Below are 25474 nucleotides of genomic sequence, written 5' to 3' on the forward strand. Positions count from 1 at the left end.
GATAAATATGAAATATTCAATTTTAAACCAGGTTAGTGGAGCAGAACAAATGGCTCCTCACAAATGAGATTATCCAGGGAATTCAGCCTGAATTTCTGCTGGCACATCCCCGTTCCTGGAGGTGGCAGCTGTTTGTAGGATTTCAGTGAACAGGTGAGTGGGGTTTTTTTGGGAAACCACCTGGTTTTGGTTAAACAAGCTCTTGTGAGCAGGGAAATATTTCATTGGGAGATTGGTTCCTCGAGGGCTGCAATGTTCCCTAAAAATACCCTCAAGGGAATGGGATAGAGGGGAGTGGGGTAGAGAGAATGGGATAAAGGGGAAATGGGATAACAGGGAATGGGATAGAGGGGAGTGGGATAGAGAGAATGGGATAAAGGGGAAATGGGATAACAGGGAATGGGATAGAGGGGAGTGGGATAGAGAGAATGGGATAAAGGGGAAATGGGATGGGGGGAAAAATGGATAGGAAAATGGGAGTGGGATAGAGGGGGAATGGGAGAGGGGGAACTGGGATTGCAGGGAATGGGATAGAGGGAATGGGATAGGGGGGAAAATGGATGGAGGGGGGATGGGATGGAAGGAATGGGATAGGGGGGAAAATGGATAGAGGGGGAATGGGATGGAGGGAATGGGATGGAAGGAATGGGATAGGGGGGAAAATGGATGGAGGGAATGGGATAACAGGGAATGGGATGGAGAGAATGGGATGGAGGTTCCACTTCTACATGAGACTTCCTGAAGCTCCCAGCTCCAAGCCCTGCCCTGCCCAGTGCCGCAGCTTTACCCCTCAGCACAGAATTAATAATATTTATAAATTAAATATTCCCATGGAACAGCAGCTTTTGGCCACTGTTTGCCATCAGTGTTTTCCAGCTCCACATTTTACAAGTTCTGTTTGCCTGGGGTGATTTCAGCTGGCAGAGGAGATACTGCTATAATCAAATATAAACTTTATATAAATTATTATAATTTATATTAAATATAAACTTCAAACCCACCCCTGTGTTTTGCTTCCCTGATTATCCCTGTGTATCACTGTAAAGAAAAAAAATTCTAAAAATTTTACTCAAATTCTTATGAATTTCTTGTTATTCTCTTTCTTTTAATTACTGTTAATAAATTTTTCTTGATACCCTTTTAAAACTTTAAACCTACTTTATATTTCTCCTGATCCTAGCCCACAACAGAAAAATAAATGCATTAGTAATCACCCCCTTGCCAGGGGGGATTCCAGTTGGCAGAGGAGATGCTGCTAAAATCAAATATTAACTTTATATAAATTATTATAATGTATATGAAATAGAAATAAAATGTTAACTTAATATAAATTATTATAAATTATAAAAATATAAATAAAATATAATAATTATATAAATTATTATCATTTATATTAAATACAAATCAAATATAAACTTTAAACCCATCCCTGTGTTTTGGTTCCCTGATTATTCCTGCCTAACCCTGGGTCTGAGCTGGCACTCGGGGCAGGGGACAAACACCAGGAAGGGCTGGGTGCTGTGAGAAAGCTGCAATATTTTGTAAATATTTTATAAACATTTTATTTTTCTCCTGGCAGCCAAACTTTAAGAGCTGCTGGGGAACATTTCAGGGCCAGCTTTGCTGCTGCAGCCCGGGAGCTGCAGGAGGTGTCGGGGCAGATTTCTGCTGCTCCTGGCTCAGCCAGGCCGGGTTTAGCCGCACCTCCAGCCCCGCCACCGAGACCTCCTCCGCCAAGAAAAGCTCTGGGGAAAAGCTTCAGTGGCTGGAGGATGAAAAGCTGGCCCAGCAAAGCCTGCTCCTGATGGTGGGAACATTCCCAGTGCTGAGCCCATGAACCAAACCGGGGTCCCTGCGGAGGGAGAAGCCCTGGCCACTGCTCCCTTCCTGGGCTTTACTGGCTGGAACCGGAGCTCTGGGATGGGGAGCACGAGGAGTTTGGTCCCTGCCCTGGCTGGGGAGGAAGTCTTGGGGCAGAAGCTCTGCTCCTGCGAGCCCCAGAGGCCCTGTTTGGTTTGGGGCCAGTGGGACAGACCCTGCTGCCCTAAATGTGTGCAGCCTGGAGGGTTTGGTTTGGTGTGGTTTCAGAGAATTCACGTTCTCTGAAAAATCCCTTTGCCCAGGACTTTTCTCCTGGGAAGCTGAGGCGCCTCAGAGAAAAGGAAAACAATGTTTATCTCATTTGCTTCTCCTGTGTTGTGCTCATGTGGAATGTGTTTGGAGATTGTTCACCCACAGGTGATTGTTTCACTGGATTTTGGTGCGAGTTGTTTTGGCTCATTGGCCAATCAGGGCCAAGCTGTGTCAGGACTCTGGAAAGAGTCACGAGTTTTCATTATTATCTTTTAGCCTTCTGTAAATATCCTTTCTGTATTCTTTAGGGTGGTTTAGTATAGCATTCTTTAATATAATAAAGTATCATAAAGTAATAAATTGGCCTTCTGAGAACATGGAGCCAGGTTCATCATTCCTCCCTGCCAGGGGGTCCCTGCAAACACAATAGTGTGGGGCAGCCAGGAAACACAAACTGGGGCTCCTCCAGGGCTTTGGCCTCTGGAAAACCCAACCATTCCCACCCCTGCAGGGCACCAGGGGCTCAAGGACTCAACCAGGGGCTCCCCCAGGCTCAAGGAAAGGCAGGGCAGCACAAACAGCCGGAGCAGGCAGCTCCAAGGTTCTCATTCCAAAATAACAGATTTTGTCCCATCCCGGCACAAAATCATGATTTGATCTAAAATCCAGTTTTACTGACCCCAGAGGGCCCCATTCTGTGGGTGCAGAGATCCTCTGGGATCAGTAAAATGATCCTCCATGCCTCAAAGGAGAATTCTCCGGGAGGGAATTCTCCTGGATCCTCCATGCCTCAGGGGAGGGGAATCAGGGAGTTTTTCTGCTGTGGAATTCTCCCTTTGGGTCACACATTCCCTGCCCCACATCCTAAATAAGCTGGCCCTACAGACCCTCAGGGTGATCCTATTCCCATTTCGACACCTCCCACCATCCCAGGGTGCTCCAAGCTGGCCTTGGGCACTTCCCGGGATCTCCAGCTGCTCTCCCAGGGCCTCCCCAGCTCACAGCCAGACCTTCGTCCCAAAATCCCACCTAAACCTTCCCTGCTCCAGGGAATTCCCGTTCCCCTGTCCTCGCACCCCAGACCCTTCACAAAGTCCCTCTCCAGGCCTCCCTGTCCAGATGCTGGGGCTTGGAATTCAAATTCAGACAATTCATCCTTGCCTGAAGATCAGGTGGGGAAGGATTTTCTGCTGGATCTTGCAGCTCCTTCCCATGGAAAAGGGAATTTCTCGGTGTGGTAAATGTAAATGCAAATGTAATGTTAAGAAACAAAAAGGTATTCTAAAAAATTAATTCTAATTCTTATTGCTCTTTCCTTTAATTACTAAATAATAAATTTATTAATGTATTACATTTAAAATAATTAATTAATTTATTAATAAATATTTTTATAATTTATTAATTGAAGAATTTAAAACCTATTTTACCTTTCTCCTAATCCTACCTCACAACAAAAAATAAATACATTAGTAATTAACCAACACTGAAGCCACCCATGATTCCTTTTGTGGGGCTGAGGTGCTGCAGCCCCGAACGAAATATCCCCAAAAATCCACATTTCTGTGGAATGCTCCCAGATCCCAGGATTGCCCCAAGGCTTTTTATCACCCCCAGGTGATGTTGAGGAGCCAAAAATACCCTCTGTGGATTTTTGGGGGGAGAAATCTTGGCTGATTTTTCGGATGTAAAATTTCAGAGCCTTCAATACCTGGCTCAATCACAGCACGGGGAAAAGAAGGAGAATATTTGGAAATATTCCCTCTGCACCAGTGAATATTCATGGGAAACATTCCCAGTGGAGAAATCTCCAAGCTGGAAGTTGATAATTGGGACAGTTTTGTTTTACTTCTCATTTCTTCCTGCCGGTGAAATAACAGAAATAAACAGTGAGGGTTGTTGGTAACCCACCCTAAAAATGGAACAGCTTTGGGAAAACCACTCCACAAGTGGGATTGGCCAGGACAAGGATTAATTCCAGCTCCCCACCCCATGGCTGCTGCCTGGTGGCTTTTGTGACACCGACACCTTGGAGAAGTCATTTCTACCCCGACAGAAGAATCTCCTGGCAAAAATTCCTGCTGAATTCCGCCCCACAAACAAATTCCCCATTGTTTATGGGAAATGGATTGTTCTGGGAAAAAGTCCCTCCACCAGGAGAAAAGCCAGGGAGAAAAGCTTCAAAGTTGTCACAAAATGCCTTTTAAGGTTTGGGTTTGGTTTTTTTTCCCCCACATCAAAACTTTGACACCATCCGTGAGATAATCACAAAAACGGGTGAAAAATCCCAGGAAACATCCAAGATCAGAATCAAAGCTCCCACCAAACGAACGGAGTGAATTCCTGTTAATTCCCTAAGGCCCGGGACATTCACGGATTGTTTTCTGGCAGGGCGGAGGGAAGGGGGGCTCGCAGACGGGTGAGAATTCCTTCGGGACATTCCCTGAGTCAGGACATCGCCTCGCACAGGCACAAATCCCTGGAATTCCCACGGAAATCCGCGCGGGCTCATCTCTGGCTCGGCTCAGCCGGGATTAACCCGTTCACACTCACGGAACGCGCATCCCCAAGCGCGGCCGGGACCCGGCCAGAGCCGCGGGGCTCCGGAGCCGCCCGGGGGCCTGGGGGGCTGCCAGCGTGCCCGAGCTGCGGGCACCCCGACAGCTGCGGGCCCGCCGGGACGGGCGGACACAGCCCGCGGCTTGCCGGGCACGGCACGGCACGGCACGGCACGGCACGGCACGGCACGGCACGGAACGGGAACGGGAGCGCCGCGATGGGGACAGCGAGCGGCACTCGGGGGCTCGCCCTCTGCCAGAGAGGGGCAGAGAGAGGGAAGATAAATCCCCTTGGAACTGCCCAGGGAGTGTCAAAGGGGGGTTGCAGCACAGGAATAGGAGTGGGAACGGGAACGGGAATGGGATATAGGAACAGGAACTGGATGCAGGAATCAGATATAGGAATATGAAGGAATAGGAATAGGATGTAGGAATAGGAACAGGAACAGGAACTGGAATAGGAATAGGAATAGGAATAGGGTGCAGGAACGGGATGCAGGAATAGGATTAGGAACGGGAACAGAAATAGGAAGGAATAGGAATAGGAATAGGAATAGGAATAGGAATAGGAATAGGAATAGGAATAGGAATAGGAATAGGAATAGGAATAGGAATAAGATTAGGATAGGAATAGGGTGCAGGAATAGGATGCAGGAATAGGAACAGGAATTGGATGTAGGAATAGGAACATGAACTGGATGCAGGAAGGAAGCCACCCCGAGCTGTGATCCAGGGGATGAGTGGAACGAGGACCAGATGTGGGGCAGCTGCTCTCCTGTCCCTCTTTGGGGTCACAGACCCCTCCGTGCCTCTGCCCCCACCCCACACGTGGAGCTCAGGGATGAGGAAGACGGGCAGATGTTGGTGAGACCCTTAATGGAATCATGGAATGAGTCATGGAATGAGTCATGAAATGAATAATGGAATGAATCCCGGGGTGGTTTGGGTTGGAGGGAACTCAAAGCCCCTCCTGTGCCACCCCTGCCATGGCAGGGACACCTTCCACTGTCCCAGGCTGCTCCAAGCCCCATCCAGCCTGGCCTTGGGCACTGCCAGGGATCCAGGGGCAGCCACAGCTGCTCTGGGAATGCTGTGCCAGGGCCTGCCCACCCTCACAGGGAGAACTTTCTTCCAGATATCCCATCTGAACTGTTCCTCTTTCAGTTTAGAGCCATTCCCCCTTGTCCTGTCCCTCCATGCCTCATAAACAACCCCTGCTCTGAGCTGGCCCTGCTGCCTCAGAGCCGTTTTACACCCAAAACTCAACTCTTGGCTTAAAAACTCAGTCACAGCAGCAGAGAGCCCCCGAGGTGGGAGAAGATTCCCTGCTGGATGTGCCCATGTGGGTTTGTCTGTGTGTGGGGCTATTTTTTTAAATTTTTTTGCACAAGATCTTGGCTGAGTGACGTTTGCAGGTCCCGAGAGGCGGTGGAAGATCAGTCCTGATATCCAGAAAATCAGGTGGTGGGAAGGAGCCACCCGTGCCAGGCTGCTGGAATGAGAAAGGCAGCAGGAATGTGCCTCGGAGAGCAGCTGCTGCACAGCCCTGGCAGGAGCCTCCTCACCCCGGGCCTGGGAGCAGGGAGGGATTGGGAGATCCCAGCTTGGGACAAGGGAAAAGCGCTTTTTAAATGAAATTAATTAACAAATTGGTGTTGTTTTTTTTGTTTTGTTTTTTTTTGGTTTTTTTTTTTTTTTTTGTTTTTTTTTTTTTTTTTTTTTTTTTTTGGCTTGTCCTTCCTCCCTCCGTTCTCCCAGATCCTTGGGAAAGGTTTGTGCTCTCCCTGGCGTTTTGGGGCTCTTCCCCTCCTCCTCAGTGTCCATTGTGCCCCATCCCACAGTGTTCCCTAAACTCTGCTCTGCCTCAAAATCCCATTTTTTCCCATTATTTACCACAGGAACATCCATTTTCTATCCCATGCTCAGCCTGTGCCCACCTACACAATTAGGGCAAAAACATGCAAAACAAAACGAGGGAATTCACACATTCCAACCCTGGGTGGCTTCATTCCCTTAATGAGCCACTTTCCCAGGCCCTGATCCTCCACGGCCACCAAATCCACACTTCTGAACTCCCTGGGCCAAGATCAAAGCCAGGCCAGCCCAAATTGTGCTGGATTTCCTTTTCCAGTCTCCACAGCCATCCTCTAGTGGGATGATGGCTCCAGGAAAATCCAGGAGGAAGCTGCAGGGAGGTGGCAGCACCTGCCACAGTGCTGGGAGTGCTGGACAATTCTTTGAGAAAAATCCTTAACCAGGAGTGGGGGACACCCCATTCCCAGGAGGGAAAAACTCCAAAACCCAAAAACATTGGAGGGGAAAACCCCAAAACTCTAAGGCAGTTCCTGGGTGAGCACGTCCTTATCCTGACACCCCCAGGAAAACCCAGCCTAGTTTCCTTTGGAAAAGACCATTTTCTTTTGGAAAAGTCCATTTTCCTTTGGAAAAGCTCATTTTCCTTTGGAAATGCTCATTTTCTTTTGGAAAAACTCATTCCAGGAGTATTTCTCTGGCAGGAGAGAGCCAGGAGAGCCCTTTCCATGCTCCCACAGTGCCCGGGATTCCTGCTGGGGGCATGGACTGTGGGGGTCCCCATTTCACTGCTGTAACCCCCCCAGTCTCCAGTCCCCAATCCCCAATCCCCAATCCCCAATCCCCAATCCCTCCCGAGGGATTCCATTATCCTGGGATCTGCTGATCCCAGTGCTGCATCCCCAATCCCCAATCCCCAATCCCCAATCCCCAATCCCCAATCCCCAATCCCTCCCCCTTCCCGAGGGATTCCATTATCCTGGGATCTGCTGATCCCAGTGCTGCCCCAGCCTTTATGTGGGACACATAAGGGGCTCTGTGTGCTGCTCCCCCCAGGGCCATTAATCGTGCCCATGTCAGAATTCCCGGCTCCAAACCCTCCCTTCCCGCTCCTCCCCTCTCCTGCTTTCCCCCCCACAGCCTGCCCTTGTTGTGCTCTTGGGAGATCCAAGGGATAAAAAAAAAACCCAACAAAACTTGTCTGAAAATTCACACGCGGAACTTGCAAACGTCGCAAAATCCGATCTGCTCCGCGGGGCCAGGCTGGGAAATGTGGGATTGCTCCAGCCGGGAATAACCCCCCCGGGCAGGCGGAGGGATGGCCTCCAAGAGAAAATGCCAAACTTTGGCTGCCGCTCCCAACGGGGATGCAAACCCTGCAGCTGGTACCGCTGCAGGGGCCAAATGCAGAGGGCCTCCCTGAATCCGTGGGAATGCCGACGAGTTGGACGGGGCCCGAGAGGCAGAGCTGGATTTGACCTCAGCTCCCACCTTGGAGCCGCCTCATTCCCAGCTCCTCTCCAAGGGGAGGTGATGCCCAAAGAGCTTTGGGTTTTCCCCATGATCCGGAGCTCTGTGGGGTGCCATCCCAGAGTTAGGTGGCTCCTGGTGGTTTTCCTACATTTCCCCAAGATTTTAGGACAATTATTAACCTCCTAACGCATCCCTAAAACTCTGTGGAGCCGTATTTCCAAGAAGAACATTTTGTTTTCCAACCACAATCTGAGAAGAAAATGGGGCCGAGAAGCCCTTGGGGCTGACATGGGGCGAGCTCCTGGGACAACTGAACCCCCCAATGTACCAGTCAGAAATCCTAATTAATCATCCTTATCAAATTGCAGGAATCCCATGACTGGGTGTGTCCATGCCAGGCTGGAAGCTTCCAGTATGGATCTGCTTTAATTTGATTGTTTAACCCCGTTCTAGCAAAGGTTTTTCTCTGTTAAGATGAAGGAAGTGAAGGAGCAGAGAAGGAGCAGCCATGTTCCAGGCAGAGAGAGTGGGGTTAGGCCAGGGAGAGCAGAGTTAGGCTGGGATGAGCAGGGTTAGGCCGAGGAGAATGGGGTTAGGCCAGGGAGAGCAGGGTTAGGCCAGGGTGAGCGGGGTTAGGCTGGGATGAGCAGGGTTAGGCCAGGAAGAGTGGGGTTAGGCCAGGGTGAGCGGGGTTAGGCCAGGGTGAGTGGGGTTAGACTGGGATGAGTGGGGTTAGGCTGGAATGCACAGGGTTAGGCCAGGGAGTGCAGGATTAGTCTGGGGTGTGTAGGATTAGGCTGGGGTGCACAGGGTTAGGCTGGGGAGTGTGGGGTTAGGCTGGGCTGTGCAGGGTTAGGCTGGGCTGCACAGGGTTAGGCTAGGCTGTGCAGGGTCAGGCTGGGCTGCACAGGGTTAGGCTGGGCTGTGCAGGGTTAGGCTGGGCTGCACAGGGTTAGGCTGGGCTGCACAGGGTTAGGCTGGGCTGCACAGGGTTAGGCTGGGCTGCACAGGATATGCCAGAATGTGCAGTGTTAACCCGGGGGTGCACAGGGTTACTCCGGGGAGTGAGGGCTTAGACCGGGCCGCACCCGGTTAGGCCGGGCCTTACCTGCACGCGGGCCTCGGTGAGCTTGGTGCGCTGAGTGTGGGGTTAGGCTGGGCTGTGCAGGGTTAGGCTGGGCTGCACAGGGTTAGGCTAGGCTGTGCAGGGTCAGGCTGGGCTGCACAGGGTTAGGCTGGGCTGCACAGGGTTAGGCCAGAGAGTGCAGGATTAGTCTGGGGTGTGCAGGATTAGGGTAGGGTGCACAGGGTTAGGCTGGGGAGTGTGGGGTTAGGCTGGGATGTGTGGGGTTAGGATGGGAAGCCTGAGGTTAGGCCGGGATGCATGGGATTAGGCTAGGCTGCACAGGGTTAGGCTGGGCTGCACAGGATATGCCAGAATGTGCAGTGTTAACCCGGGGGTGCACAGGGTTACTCCGGGGAGTGAGGGCTTAGACCGGGCCGCACCCGGTTAGGCCGGGCCTTACCTGCACGCGGGCCTCGGTGAGCTTGGTGCGCTGGGCCAGCTCCTCGCGGGTGTAGATGTCGGGGTAGTGGGTCCTCTCGAAGGCCTTCTCCAGCTCCTCCAGCTGCTCGGCCGTGAACGTGGTGCGGCTGCGGCGCTGCTTGCGCTTCAGCGGCAGGTCCGGCTCCGACTCCACGTCTGAGCCCTCGTCCAGGCGGTTCCCTGCGGAGAGGCACAAACGGGAGCTCAGGAGAGGGGGCTCAGTCCCACGGGGGAAAATATTGGGCTCTGTGAGGAGCGACTGAGGGAGCTGGGGTGCTCAGCCTGCAGAAAAGGAGACTCAGGGCTGCCCTCATCACTCCCTACTCTCTCTGAAAGGTGCCTGTGCCCAGCTGGGGCTGGGCTCCTTCTCCAGGCAGCACTGACAGAACCACAGGACACAGTCTCAAGCTGCACCAAGGGAAATATAGGGTGGATATCAGGAAAAAGTTTTTTACAGAAAGGGTGATAAAGTTCTGGAATGGCTGCCCAGGGAGGTGGTGCAGTCACCATCCCTGGGTGTGTTTAACAAAGCCTGGATGTGGCACTGGGTGCCAGGGTTGAGTTGAGGTGTTGGGGTAGGGTTGGACTCCATGATCTTGGAGGTCTCTTCCAACCCGGTGATTCTGTGAATTCTGTAAAGACCCCAACAAAGTCAGCTTTATTTTGCTGAAATTTTGCTGACTGGAATTATGTTCCCATGTGAGAATCTTCCCATATGGGAATCGGAAAAACAGAAACTTCTACAAACACTGAAGGGTTTCATCTGCAACCTTAGAAAAAGGCTGTACATTAGATTAATGTAAAAATAGATTAATTCGATTAATTTAAATACAGATTAATTAGCTTAATGTAAATTAGATTGATACAAAAAGGCTGTGCATTGGATTAATGTAAAAGTACAATACACAGACATTAAGTAGAAAAATGATAAATATGTTTTTATAGTTGTAAGTAAGAATACACCTTAAGTGAGAAACTGTATTAATAAGATGATGAGTTTGTAATGTAGGAGTGTAGTTATATAGAGTAAGCTGAGTTTAGAAGTTATAGTAGAATCTATATATTCTATTATATATAGATATATAGAATGTATAATATATTATAACTATAGAACTATATTCTATATATTAGAATATAACTATGTATTCTATATATTAGAATATGTGTATATGTGTGACAACAGCCTGTTGGGAAAAGTATCTGCAGTGCAGCAAAATTCAATAGAAGTGATAAGTTGGAAAAACAAAATGCCTCAGTCTCCTCAGCCATGGGAATCCTGGAGTCCCAGGCTGGTTTGGGCTGGGAGGAACCTTAAATCTCATCCCATTCCACCCCTTCCACGGGCAGGGACACCTTTCACTGTCCCAGGTTGCTCCAAGCCCTGTCCAGCCTGGCCTTGGGCACTTCCAGGGTGAGGAATCTCCAGTTTCTCTGTCCTGTGGACAGAACATCCACTCTTTTTATGCTGTTTATGGCATTTGCTATCATTATTTTTCCCCACATTGCTAAGAAAACCTTGGGAAATCAAAACTTCTCACAGAAAAAGGGGAGCCCATAGTCCCTGATTCAAATTGTTACAGAGAAAAGAACTCCCAGTGTTTGGCTTATTTCAAGGAATTTCCATTTTTCCTTGGAAATTCCTGTAACAGAGTTGCCCATTTTGCCCTGAAAAAGACAGGAACTGAAATGTTGTCAACACATGATGTGCTGCCCAATTTTCTCCGGTGTTTTGTCAAGGGCTTGAAGATTTCAGTATTTTATACTTAGGAAAGAAAAGAAAGAGGAACAATTGGGAATTTTTACAAATGAAAAAACCCTTCCGGCTTGGCTTCACTGGAGGCTGGGCTGCCCACAGGAGACAACTCAGCTCTTCAACTCCCAAATTTCCTACGGAATTCAGACTCCATCCAGTCCTTTCCCAGTGTTTAATCAGTCACTTATTCCTCCACCTGGACTTTCCCTTTCCCTTTCCCTTTCCCTTTCCCTTTCCCTTTCCCTTCTCCCTGCCGTGATCCCAGCACCAGGTGTGGCCTCCTGGGGCTCTGGTGAAGCCAGCTGGAATAAATGAACCCAGTTTTGCCCCATGTTTTTGGCTGGAGATGGAGCAGAAGGCCCCACATGGATGTCCCCCAGGTCCTCAGCAGCCTTTGGAGGAGCTGCAACTCCAATGTTGTCTCTCCTGGAGCAATCCTGGGCTCCAGAGATGTTCCGTGTGGGGTTATGGGTCCCCTGTGGGGTGCAGATGTTGATTTTGGAGGGTCTCAGCCAGGCCACAAAATGTGTCCCCAGCCCAGGGCAGCAGAGAAGGGACAATGTGACACGGGAAACCTCCGAGGTCAGGACAGCTCTGGCCCTGCCACCTCTTCCTTCTTTCCCAAGAAAACAGAGAATTCACTGGACTAATTGATTTTTTCCCTTCCCAAGCCTGGCTGTTGTTTTCCACAGGAACCACCCAGCCTCGCTGGGAGCCAGAACCAAATCGTGCTCACAGCAAAGTCCTTTTTCTTTCAGGCGAACCTTTGCTAATTTAGGATTAAAGCAGGTTTACATAAGCTCAGCTTGACCATAAAGTTCCCTGAAGTCTCTAACTGTGTTTTCCAGCCTATTTTTTTCCCCCTTTTTTGTTCGGCTCCTATATTATCATCACCCAAAAATCTGCTTTTTTTCTTGGCAGCGCTGGGAGCTGCAGCTGTGGCTCTCGACAGCTGCTGGGGGGTTTGAGGGGTGGGAGGCACAGATCCCCCCGGAGCCGCCTCGTTTGTACTGAGATCACCACAAAAAGCCTCTGCATTCCTGACAAAATTCCTTTTATGTCCCGGGGCTTGTGGGACCTCAGAGAAGGTGCTGGATCCAGGGGAGCTCTGCTCCAGGGGTTGTTTTTGGAGGAAAAAACATCCCTTGGAGAAGTTTTCCCTTCTTCGGGCTCTGGCACCCCATTAAATGCCTTAAATATGTTCAGCTTTTACATCCAAACCCTTCAATTTCTGAATTTCTTCCCCCAAAATCAGTGAGAAATTCCCTGACAGCTTCAGAGGGGCAGCAACTGCCCCACGTTTTAAAGATCCTAAAGAAAAAAATCCTAAAAAATTTTCCAAGTTCTCCCACGCGTCACCAGAATTTGTTTCTAAATGGGATTTTTGGGATTTGTCCACTCCCAGGGAAGGTCTGGGGTCTCCAGGAGAAGGAACATCTGTGCTTGAGAACAGCAGGGCTGCACATCTGGGCCCCAGATGATGTGGGGCAGGTAGGAGCCCGCACATCTGGGCCTTGGAGGAGCCAAGGCACATCTGGAAAGCTCCAGCACATTCCCTGAAGCTCCTGCTCCATCAGGAATGAGCTCGGCTGCTCCTCCCATCCTGCTCCTGGGCTCCAGAGCTCCCAGGGGCAGGGAAAACCCCTCGGGAAAGGATCTCTGCCAAATTCCACCTGGGAAGGGAAACCCCCCAGCTCTGTTAAAGGATCCCTGGTTTGTCCACGAGGTTTCGGGAGAGGCCGAGGGATTGTCACCCTCTGTCCCCACCGTGGTGCTGATTCCAGGGTGAAAAGGGTGGAGATAACTGATACCAAGATCAGGATAAACCTCTCCATTCCCAAGCTTCCGTGGCTCCTGCCAGGCCTTATCCCCATTTTCCAGCCGTGCCAGAGCCGGCGGGAGCCGCCCCCGCCCCCATCCCCAGTGACCCCGGGGGCCGGGAAGGGCTGGGAACAGCAGCCACAGCTCCCGGTGCCAAGTGCCCGGCTCCAAGAGCCCGACCTCAAAGCTGGAAGCGAGGAAAACTCCCAGGGAATGCCTGGGAGCAGCTGCTCGCAGCCGGAGCAGCTGCTGCTGTCAGGCAGGGATGTGGGGAAGGACAGGGAATGCTTTCCAGCTGGGACGGGCTCCTGGCACATCCAGCACGCCCCACGAGCAGCTCCCTCACCTCCCAGCCCCACAGGGCGTTCCCATTCCCAACCAGCTGCAATGTCCCGGGCAATCCATTCCCACGTTCTCCCCAAAGCTCCTGTGCCACTGGTTTTCCAAAGCTGTGGAGAATCCCAAAGCTGGGGATTCATCCCAAACTCAAACCCTTCATTTTTTCCAACCCATCCCTGTGTGAGCAGTGGCTGCCAGCAGCGGGAGCAGGGGGACACTCAAATTTTTCCCTCAGATTTCCAGGGATTTTTGCCGCAGGAATGACCTGGTGGTGTTTTAGCCTTGCTCAGCCTGCAAAGGGGAAGGTGCAGAAATTTCCAGCAGCACCTCGCTGGGTGGGAAGGATGAAGGATGGGAAGCAGCAGGCTGGCCGACAGCAGCTCCACCGGGAGCTCATCCCGGGAAAGACTGACGGGAAAAGCAGAGCCGGGAGTGAGCAGGGGGAAAACGCCCCAGCAGGACAAGGCAGGGAACAGGAAAAACTAAAGGGAAAGGGAAAACTGAAGAGAACAGGGAAAACTAAAGGGAAAACTGAAGGGAAAAGGGAAAATCAGGAGAGAAGGGAAAACCAGGAGAGAAGGGAAAGCCAGGAGAGAAAGGAAAACCAGGAGAGAAGCATATGGGTTACAGGACTCACACTCATCCCGCTGTATTTGGGATTTTTTGGAGCAATCCCATTGTTTTTTCATCTCTTTTTCAGAGTAACTGCTCTGCAGCTCAGAATGAAAAGCTCAAACTGCCCAGATCTCTTTGCTTTTAGAAAGAAATGGTAATTTCAGGAACAAAAAGGCTGAGGTTTCATCCTGGGAGTGGCAGCAGGGATGCAGTGGGAAGCTCTTCCCGCTGCTCCGAGGGAGATGTTCCAATGTCTGGGCAATTTTTGGGAGCCAAGGGGAGACGTGGCCCCGTGGAGGGACCTGCTGAGGGTTTGTGTGGGGCAGTGCCAAGTCCTGCACCTTCAGGAGGAGCTGGGAAAGGGAATAAACCCCCCTGGAGCGGCCAGAGAAGTGCGGGGAAAAATCACAAAGAGAAGCCTGGCCTTGTCCCGGGGCTCATCCCAGCATGAGGAAATGTGGGAATTACGGCCCCAAAATCCATTCCTGAGCAAAGCTGTGGGCTCACCTCGGGGAACAACGAGCAAGAGCCCTTTGGAGGGGTTTGGAAGGAGCAGGAGGAGGCTGGAACTGGAGGCAGGGATGAGGAAAAGCCATCTGCAGTCGGGGCCTGGCGGTGTCCCCATCCCCGTCTCCCCCGCCTCCCTCCTCTCCAGCCGCAGCTTCTGGGCTCCCCTTGGCCGCGGAGTTCAATTAATCAAGGGGATTAGGAGGAGCCGGCGCAGCGAGGCCCTCCAGGCTCAGCCGGAGCCCGGGATGCTCCGCAAGGAGCCGGTGCTGGAGCCGCTGGCAGCGGGACGGCAGCGCCGGGCGTGGGGCCGCATTCACTGCGGGCACGGGCCCTGCCCTGCCTCCCTCTGCCCGCCGGCTGCACCGCCCCAAAACCAGCCGGAGAGGGCGGAGGGAGCGGGACTGGGACTGGGGAGGGGGTGGGATTGGGATTGGGGAGAGAGCGGGATTGGGATTGGGGAGGGGGCGGGATTGGGACAGGGGAGGGAGTGGGATTGGGGAGGGAGCGGGATTGGGATTGGGGAGGGGACAGGATTGGGATTGGGGAGGGAGCAGGATTGGGGAGGGAGTGGGACTGAGGAGGGAGCAGGATTAGGGACAGAGTGGGATTGGGGACAGAGAAGGATTGGGAAGGGAGTGGGATTGGGAAGGGAGTGGGACTGGCGACATTTGGGATGGTGTGGGATTGGGGATGGTGTGGGATTGGGGATGGTGTGGATTGGGGATAGTGTGGGATTGGGGTTGGCTGGGCTGTGGCTGCACCTCTTGTGTTTCACCTGGCTGCAGCAAACTCCCCCTGAAGCTGCTGCAGCCACGGGGATGCTCCGTAAATCCCACCCGGAGGTGGCTGACTGGGATTTAATGGGATGAGGCAGGGAAGGAAGGAGAAAAGGAGGGAAGGAGGGAGGGAGAGAAGGAGGGAAGGAGGGAAGGAGGGAAGGAAAACCCACTGGAAGGTGCCAGCAGGATCTGAGCAGCCCCAGGTGAGAGCCCCCAGAGGATCCCCTGCTCCAGACCTCTCCATCCAGCCCAGCCCAGGTGCACAGGGATCAGTGGGATGGAGCAGCTCCCGGCAGGAAAGGCCAAGGGATTTGGGATAGTTCAGCCTGGAGAAGAGGCTGAACTGTCCCAAAGTTGGGAGTCACCTCATTGTGGCCTTCCAGGGCCTGAAGGAGCCACAGGAAAGATGGAGACAATTGCCAAGGGATGGAGGACAGGACACAGGGAATGGCTTCCCACTGCCAGAGAGGGGGTTTAGGCGGGATATTGGGAAGGAATTCCCGGCTGTGAGGGTGGGCAGGCCCTGGCACAGGGTGCCCAGAGAAGCTGTGGCTGCCCCTGGATCCTTCGAGGTGTCCAGGCTGGACAGAGCTGGGAGCAGCCTGGGATAGTGAAGGAGTCACTGCCTGTGGCAGGAGGATGCTCCCAACCCAAGACACTCCAACCCAACCCAATCCAACTCAACTCAATCCAACCCAACCCAACCCAATCCAATCCAACCCAATCCAATCCAATCCAAGCCAATCCAATCCAACCCAACCCAATCTAATCCAATCCAATCAAATCCAATCCTCAACTCAACTCAACTCACCCAACCCAACCCAATCCAAGCCAACCCATCCCATGATTACAGGTAAGATCCTGCCCTGGGCCTCGCCTGTGGGGCAGGAAGGAGGAATCTTTGGGATTCAGGCACGGAGGAATCCCTGGATCCACCATCCCAAGCAATGCCCGTGGGGCAGGAGAGGTGGGATGGCACATCCCGAGCTTCCTGCTGCTCCAGAATACGGAATGAGCCGGGATCAGCGGGACATTGGGATTTATCCTCTCCTGAGCTGGGCCTCCCACTGGCAGCTCCAGAAGCTGGAATTGGAGCTCTCCCGGCCTTCCCAGCTCCTCTTTCCCGGGCAGGAGCAAACCGACCCCATCCAGGTGCAAACAGGGCCTCGAGGAGCCCGAAAAGGCAGCACAGAATTGTCCTGCCATGATTTTGTTGTTCCCAGCACTGTTACAGATGCATATTATAATATTGGCTTTTCACCCCAGGAGGACACGGAACGAGCCGGGATCAGCGGGACATTGGGATTTATCCTCTCCTGAGCTGGGCCTCCCACTGGCAGCTCCAGAAGCTGGAATTGGAGCTCTCCCGGCCTTCCCAGCTCCTCTTTCCCGGGCAGGAGCAAACCGACCCCATCCAGGTGCAAACAGGGCCTCGAGGAGCCCGAAAAGGCAGCACAGAATTGTCCTGCCATGATTTTGTTGTTCCCAGCACTGTTACAGATGCATATTACAATATTGGCTTTTCACAAATGTTAAAATAGATTTTGTGTGTGCAGTGTTGGAGTAGCTTTGTTATAAAGATATCGTTTTTATTTCTGTTGTTAATTAATGAAATAGCTGGTATAAGTATACTTATATTAAAATACCTGCTTAGATAAGATAACATCCAATAAACATAGAAAAGGATTCCAGACAGAACTTTCCTTTGGTTAAATATTCCGTTTGGGATCCACAGGGATCCACAGAGATCCACAGGGATCTGATCCTAGGTGGGATCCCAGAGGATCCCTGTGGGAACAGCGGGATCCACGAGGTTGATCTGATCCTAAATTGGATCCCGTGGGAGCAGCAGGATCCATGGGGATGATCTGATCCAAGATCAGATCCAGAGGATCCCTGTGGGGACAATGGGATCCACGGAGCTGATCTGATCCAGATGGGATCCCAGAGGATCCCTGTGGGAACAGCAGGATCCATGGGGCTGATCTGATCCAAGATCAGATCCCAGAGGATCCCTGTAGGAACAGCAGGATCCATGGGGCTGATGTGATCCCAGAAGCTCCCTGTGGGGACAGCGGGATCCATGGAGCTGACCTGATCCAGATGGGATTCCAGAGGATCCCAGTGGGAACAGCGGGATCCACGGAGCTCATCTGATCCCAGAAAACAGTGAGATCCACGGGGCTGATCCTGACCCCACTGCCCTGTCCCCACACACACCCCAAACCCCAAAACTTTCCTCTCCTTCCGGAGGCAAACAAACCCAACCCATGGCGACCGTTCGGCGGCAGCCCGGGAGGGAGGGAGGGCAGACAGGAGCCACGTCCTTTGTGAGTGCCCTGGACACAAACAGATGGAATATCCATCAACTCCAGCCCTCTTTTCTTCGCTTTCAACTTTTTCCTGCTCCTCGCCTCCCTGCCCCCTCCGCCCCTCGCCCTCTCTCTCCGGGCTTTTGTTCGGCCTTTTCAAGCGGCCCGAGGTGATGGGGCCGGCCCCGAGTCCCGGCACATCTGTGGGGTCCATAAAAGGCCCCTCTGGCATTCAATATTCATGGCCTCGTGCCTGTGGCAGGCGCAGGATCCAGCCCGGAGAGAGGGACGTGTTACAGATATATTATATTATAATATATACACCATATAAATTATCTCTAATATTAGCATTTATATATTATAGAAATATATTCTTTACATATTATACATTATTTACTATGTATTATATATAACATGTAACATAATATACTATATACTATATAATATATAACCCATAATATAATATGTAATATATAATATATAATAAATATAATATTGCATATTATAATACTGGCCGTTTGCAAATATTAAAATGGATTTTATACATGCAGTGTCTGAGTAACTTTGTTATAAAGATATATTTTTTATTTCTGTTGTTAATTAAGCATAGTAGTGAAATAACTATACTTGTGTTAAAATGCCTGCTGGGATGGGATAACATCCAATGAACACAGGATGAGGACACCTGCTACAGATATTCCAATTATCAGCTCTCGCCATCTAAAACCAGTGTGGACCAAGGCCCAAAAACTGGAGGTGACAAAAAAAGACTAAAACAACAACCAAGAAACCCACGTGCTCTAAAAACCAGACCGAGGGAGGAGCCAGGATAAACAATTCTCAAAACATATAAACTGGTTTAGAGAAAAATATTACTATGCATAAAGGTCTATGAATATGCAACAGACTGATGTGATAGAAAAAATATTTAAATACGATCCCCAAAGATAACAGCACTCATAATAACCTTTAACCTATGGTCCTTTTCTCCTATTGTCCTTTATTGAACTTTTTACATTTTCACAGGAGAGCGAACGTGTGCTTCACAGAGGGAAGGAGAGAAGGAGGGCAATGCCTTAGGATTTAGCTTTTCTAGTTTTCAGACCCTGTACTGCTTCAGTGTAGAGCTCCAAACTCCACAGCCTGTTCTGTCAGCTGCTGCTCTCCTGTTTTATTCACACACAACAATTCCTCTGGACCTGAACTCAAGGACACCCTCCAGCCTCAGGCCCTGAAAAGTATAAACAAAATGAGTTGGGGGCAGCAAACTGGGGGTAAATGACTTCATTACCTGAAGCTGTAATTGGAGCATTAACCCCTGACCTGCAAATGGGGTTAAAAATTTATAATTGTCTGAAAAACTCGTGCCCATTGTCCATTTTGGGTGTAGCCTTGGAGGCTTCTGACTGCCCAAGGTGTATCTGGATTTACAGGGATCGGATTGGATCCGACCCCAGGTAACTCCTGGATTTACAGTGATCCCATCCCGGATAACTCCTGGATTTACAGGGATCAGATCCTGGATAACCCCTGGATTTACAGGGATCAGATCCTGGATAACCCCTGGATTTACAGGGATCTGATCCCAGATAACCCCTGGATTTACAGGGATCTGATCCCAGATAACCCCTGGATTTACAGGGATCAGATCCTGGATAACCTCTGGATTTACAGGGATCAGATCCTGGATAACCCCTGGATTTACAGGGATCAGATCCCAGATAACCTCTGGATTTACAGGGATCTGATCCCAGATGACCCCTGGATTTACAGGGATCCAATTTACAGGGTAAGGCAGCAGGGATGGATATCCAATCCTGGGGAATCTCTGGATTTCCAGGGATCCCATCCCAGACAATCCCTGGATTTCCAGGGCAGGGATCCCAGCCCGGATCCCGGCCTGCAGGGACACTGCCAGGCCCGAGGGACAGCGTGGCTGTGGCACTGGGGATTGGGACATCACGGGGGAAGGAGCAGAGGGGAACATTCCCTGTCCCTGTTTGTCCTGGCACGGCTCCTCTGGGCCCTGGGGCAGCTCTGTGGGCTGGGCACGGCTGCTCCTCCTCACCCTCGGCCCAGTTTGGGGCTGGCATCCACCAACGCGTGCCACTCCTGGCAGGGACAGGGACAGGGACAGGGATGCCCAGCTCCAGTTTGGGGCTGGGATTCACCCAATCCGTGCCACTCCTGGCAGGGAGAGGGACAGGGACAACCCAGAGATGCTCAGCTCCAGTTTGGGGCTGGCACCCGTGTCATTCCTGGACTGGGATATGGCTCCAGCCAGGGTCAGGGCCAGGAACACCCTGGGGGTCCTCAGCCCCAGTTTGGGGCTGGCATCCTTCAATCTGTGCCACTCCTGGACTGGGATTTGGCTCCAGCCAGGGCCAGGGACACCTGGGGGATGCCCAGCTCACTGGGATCCATCACTCCGTGCCACTCCTGGCAGGGACAGGGCCAGGGCCAGGGTCACCCTGGGGGTGCCCACCTGGCTGGGATCCCACCCTGAGCTCCAGCCTGTTGGAACCCTGAGAATTTCAGGTTTCTGAGAATTTCAGGCTTTCTGTGCTGACCCCCAGGAGAACATTGCATCTGACCCAGAGCTGTAGAGAAAGCTTCCAAAATTAAATAACAAAACTAAGATTATTAGTGTATTGTTAAAAAAAAGTGTATAATATCACATAGAAGGAAACATAAGGGTTTAAGGTTATAGAATGTAGTAAAATATAAAAAACAAGATAGAAGTTTTAAGACAGAAGCTAGTCCTTCTTCACCTTCCTCTTCATAAGTTTAAGTAATATTGTGCAATTAGATTTTAAAAATCCACATTACAAGTCACAAGTAGTTAGTTACTACGTTAAAAGTAAAAAAAAAAAAAATTAGGTCATTTCTAAATTAAACAGTTTATCTTTAAAAAGCCTTATAAAGAGAAAGATACAGCTCCATTTTTAGTTTGTTCAGGTACTGTAAAACTCAGTTTGTGAGCCTGCAACATAGGTAAAAACTAATAACACCTGAATCCAAACAAGAAATACTGTCTCGTACAATTCATCCTGGCCCCAGCAAAAAAGAAGAGAAAACCTCAACCCCAGCCCTGCCTGCTTTCCTTGTTTTCCCAGATCCCGGTGCCAGGAACAGATCCCAGTGCCAGTGGGAGGTCCCAGTGCTGGGACAGATGCCAATACCAGGGGCAGATCCCTGTTCCAGGAGCAGATTCCAGTGCCAGGGAGAGATCCCAGTGCTAGGGAGAGATCACTGATGCAGGGAGAGATCCCAGGGCCTGGTAGAAATCCTAGTGCCAGGAACAGATCCCAATGCCATGGACAGATCCCAGTGCCATGGACAGATCCCGGTGCCAGGGACAGATCCCAGTGCCATGGACAGATCCCAGTGCCAGGAACAGATCCCTGTTCCAGGGACAGATCCCAGTGCCATGGACAGATCCCGGTGCCAGGGACAGATCCCAGTGCCAGGGACAGATCCCTGTACCAGGGACAGATCCCAGTGCCATGGACAGATCCCGGTGCCAGGGACAGATCCCAGTGCCAGTGGGAGGTCCCAGTGCTGGGACAGATGCCAATACCAGGGACAGACCCCTGTTCCAGGGGCAGATTCCAATGCCAGGGAGAGATCGCTGATTCAGGGAGAGATCCCAGGGCTTGGTAGAAATCCTAGTGCTATGGACAGATCCCGGTGCCAGGAACAGATCCCAGTGCCAGGGACAGATCCCTGATCCAGGGACAGATCCCAGTGGCTCCGAGCTGCCTCTTTCCTTCCCTCTTCTCGTGCTCCAGCTGGGAAATCAGGTGGCCCCGAGCTGCCTCTTTCCTTCCCTCTTCTCGTGCTCCAGCTGGGAAATCAGGGATTCAGCAAAACTCACAGAGGATTTTTGGAATATCTGATTTTTTATCCCCTGCCTGCTCGCTGTGTCCCTGTGTTCTTTGATTTGGGTGTTAATTTTCTATACTATTAATTTTCTATATATTTATAAATACGTTGATATGTATTTATACATAGAAATATATTTCTATGTGGATATTCACGCCCTCCTGCCTCGCCGCAAACTCCACTTTCCCTCCCGCGTTTCTCCCACCTCCTCTCTCTTTCTCTCCGCATTTCCCCCCTCCCCTGCCCGCTTTTCCCCCAAAAAATCGCTCCCAGCTCTCCATTCATGTCAGGAACCCCCGGGACGCGCTCGGCAGAAAGGCCCCGAGCGGGACGCGGCCCCGGGATGCGCCGGGAGCGGGGCTGTGACATTCGCCCGCGATTGAACCCCCGGGCCCGGCCCTGCCGCGGCCGCCAGAAGAAAGAGAAGAAAGGGAAACGCAGGGAGGAGAGAATGCGAGTGACAGAAAGAAGGATTGAATGAAGGAGCGCGAAGAAAGGAAGATATCCCTGCGCCGCGCTCCTTTATCAGCGCTGTCATCTGGAGCAGGGCCCTGCCCGCATTGTCTCACCTTGGGCCGAACAAAAAAAGGGATTTTTTTTTGTGCGGATTCCTTTAGAGCTGCCAGGACCCGCACCTTAGGGGGTCGCGGGAGGCTGAATGTGCAGCTGACAGCCCCGCGCGGCCCCGGGTGATATCAATAAACCCCGACACCCGGCTCTTCAGCACTGCTCATGTGGAAGGTACGGCCTGAATATTAAAACCCCCGGGAAGGAGCCCGGGATGCCGCGGGGGGAGGGAGGGAGGGAGGGAGGGAGGCGCGGGGCCCGGAGGGGTCGGGCCGGGGGATGCGGCGGCGCCGGCCCGGGCAGGGCAGCGGAACGAGGGGAGGGACAGAGCGGCTCCTCCGCGCTCCTGGGGCTGCTCGGAGCCACCAGCCGATGCCTCAGCGTTTGAGCTTTTGTATTTTCCCATGTATTTGTGACCCTGCAGTTCTTCAGTGCAGAACTCTGAGCTCCACACGCAGTGGCAGCTGCTGTTCTCCCGTTTGGGCAGACACAGCAATTCCTCTCCAGGCCTGGCAGTCAAGGACACCTCACTGCCTCAGGGCCCAAACAAAGGGGAGTTGGGGGAGCAAACTTGGGGTAAATGACTTCATTAGCTGAAGCTGTAATTGGGAGATGAACCCCCAATATGCAAATGAACCAAAGTTATAAGTGTGAAAACCTGTGAGCTGTGCTCCATTTTTAGGTGCAGCCCCTACCTGAGGGCCCTTCAATAAATACACTTGCTTTTTATTCCCTTTGTTTTGTCTGGCCACTGTTTTTAGGTAGCCCCAAAAGGCATCACAGTCAGGGCAGGAGGAATAAAGGATGGACTGGCAGCTTCTCACACAGGTGCTGGAATTGGGATTCTCCTCCAGGAGCCCAACGACAACCCTGGGATCACATCCCGCTCCCATGGAACTGCTCCCACCCTGCTCTGCCCAAAAATCATCTCGGTCAGGAGACGAAAAATCAGATTTTTTATCCAAAAACGGGTTTCCATTGATGGAAAAGGCCTGGTTTCTTCATGGGATGGAGCTCCCATTCCTCATGGGATGGAATTCCCATTCCTCATGGGATGGAGTTCCCATTCATCCAGGGATGGAACTCCCATTCCTTCAGGGATGGAATTCCCATTCCTCATGGGATGGAGTTCCCATTCATCCAGGGATGGAGCTCCCATTCCTTCAGGGATGGAATTCCCATTCCTCATGGGATGGAGCTCCCACTGCTCACGGGATGGAGTTCCCATTCCTCATGGGATGGAGTTCCCATTCCTCATGGGATGGAGCTGCCATTCCTCATGGGATGGAGCTGCCATTCCTCATGGGATGGAGCTCCCATTCCTTCAGGGATGGAGCTCCCATTTCTCATGGGATGGAGTTCCCATTTCTCATCAGATGGAGCTCCCATTCCCCATGGGATGGAGCTCCCACTGCTCATGGGACAGAGCTCCCGGCCCCCAGCAGGGACAGAGCCCAGCTCTGCCCCTCCCAGGCAGGGACAAGGCAGGAATCCCAAATTCCTCCTGCTCGGGGCCCAGCAGGGAATTCCTGGTGGCCACACCGAGGTGTTTGGGCACGGAGCGGGCACAGCACCACCAGGGAAGCACGGAGGATTTTTCCTGGTTTTTGGCACAGAATGTTCCCTTCCCAGCTCGTTTCTCACAGGAACAATGGCAGGAGCAGCTCATCCTTGGGAACCCTGAGCCCTGAGCCCCCGCTCGCACCAGGGCCAGCTCTGCAGCCCCATTCCTGCAGGAAATTGCCCCAATTTATCCCTCAGGGTCTCAGACACCAATTCCCCTGAAGGACAGGGAGGCCAATCCCATCCCAGGCTGTCCTGGGTGAGGGGAGGACACGGCTGTCCCCAAGGCCACCAGCCAGGAGGAGTCTCCCAAGGCATTTTCCAGGACAGAAGACACAAATGTCCCCAAGGCTGGAGCTCCCAAGGAGTTTCCCAGGACACAGGACATGGATGTCCCCAAGGCCACCAGCCAGGAGGAAACTCCCAAGGCATTTTCCAGGACACAAGACACGGCTGTCCCCAAGGCTGCAGCTCCCAAGGCATTTTCCAGGACACAAGACACACCTGTCCCCAAGGCTGCAGCTCCCAAGGAGTTTCCCAGGACACAGGACACGGCTGTCCCCAAGGCCACCAGCGAGGAGGAGTTTCCCAAGGCATTTTCCAGGACAGAAGACACAAATGTCCCCAAGGCTGGAGCTCCCAAGGAGTTTCCCAGGACACAGGACATGGATGTCCCCAAGGCCACCAGACAGGAGGAATCTCCCAAGCTTCCAGTTCCACAGGATTTGGGACTTCGCTATCCAGGGATTTGCTCTGACATCAAATTTTTTGGTTCCCCTGGGACCACAACGGCACCAAAGGGATGGGAATTTTGTGCCTGGATCTAGGCGGGGTCTCTGAGATCCTTGTGGGATCTCCGGGTTCCCTGTGGACACTCAGCCTCCTGGTTCTGGCACTCAGAGTCTCCAGAACCACCGTGGGATGGCACCAAACCCATTCTGAGCTAAACCACCAACAGAGCAGATCCTAAAGGCTGGAAAAAGTGTTGGAAACCCCAAGAAAACTCCTGGAAAACCAAACAGGGAAGAGCTGCTAGGAGAAAATTCCCACCCTCAGCTCAAAAAATGAAATATCCCAGGAAGAATGGAAAGGAAAAACCTTTCCCTGAGGGGTTCTGAGGAGGCCACATGAGATTCCCTCACCCATCCAGGTCTCCAGGAATCCGGGATTTGGCTCCAGGCTCGGAAGGCTGAGCCCAACCCTGCCAGAGCCAAACCCCTCTCCCTCAGCCCTGCTCCCCAGTTTCCAGAGCAGAATGAATTCCCTGGAATTCTTAAGGAAGTTTTGATGTTCCTGCCTGGAAATGTGGGGAAATTATTCCATCCTGGACACTCCAGGAGCTTTCCCTCCTGGGAGAGGGGAACTGGATTAAGGCATTGCTTCCCCCTGGAATGTGAGACACTCCCAAACTTCAGTGGTTGGAATTGTTCAGATTTACGGCATTTTGGGGGCGGAAACAACATTGGGGATTTTTTTCTCCCCGTTTTTCCGGGGTTCCTGCAGCCCAGGATTGGGACTGGAGGGGTTTTGGGGAGGGAAAACTGGGCAAGGGAGAAGCTGAGGGTGGGAATTCCTTTTCACTGGGAATAAAACCAACTCCTGGGCCCTCCAGAGATGGTGGTTCCAAAAGGAACTGATGGGAGTCCTGGCACCTTCCCACCACGTGATTCCCAACAGATCATTTCTTTGGAATATCAAATTCCTGCTCCAGTGGAAGTGAAACATTCCCTGAACATTCCCTGGAGTCAAAGAATTTTCTGGCCTGCCCCTCTTCCCTCCATGCCCAAAGATTCCCAAAGATTCCCAAAGATTCCCAGACTCCAATCCCAGAGCTCCTGGAGCTGCTGGACAATTCCAGAGCCGTGGCAGCC

The 25474-nt window shown here is 51.9% G+C and overlaps 1 protein-coding gene across 3 annotated transcripts in view; it reads right to left on the minus strand.

Moving 5' to 3' along the window:
• Window positions 1-25474, minus strand: part of PAX7 (paired box 7) — a 117720-nt gene that overhangs the window by 55707 nt on the left and 36539 nt on the right. For all 3 annotated transcript variants that reach the window (XM_039703132.1, XM_039703130.1, XM_039703131.1), the window contains exon 6: window positions 9440-9639. In XM_039703132.1, the coding sequence (XP_039559066.1) occupies window positions 9440-9639 (200 nt within the window). The remainder of the gene's footprint in view (window positions 1-9439; window positions 9640-25474) is intronic.

This window comes from Passer montanus, unplaced genomic scaffold (genome assembly GCF_014805655.1).
Source record: "Passer montanus isolate IOZ18808 unplaced genomic scaffold, ASM1480565v1 scaffold160, whole genome shotgun sequence".
NCBI classification, from domain to species: domain Eukaryota; kingdom Metazoa; phylum Chordata; class Aves; order Passeriformes; family Passeridae; genus Passer; species Passer montanus.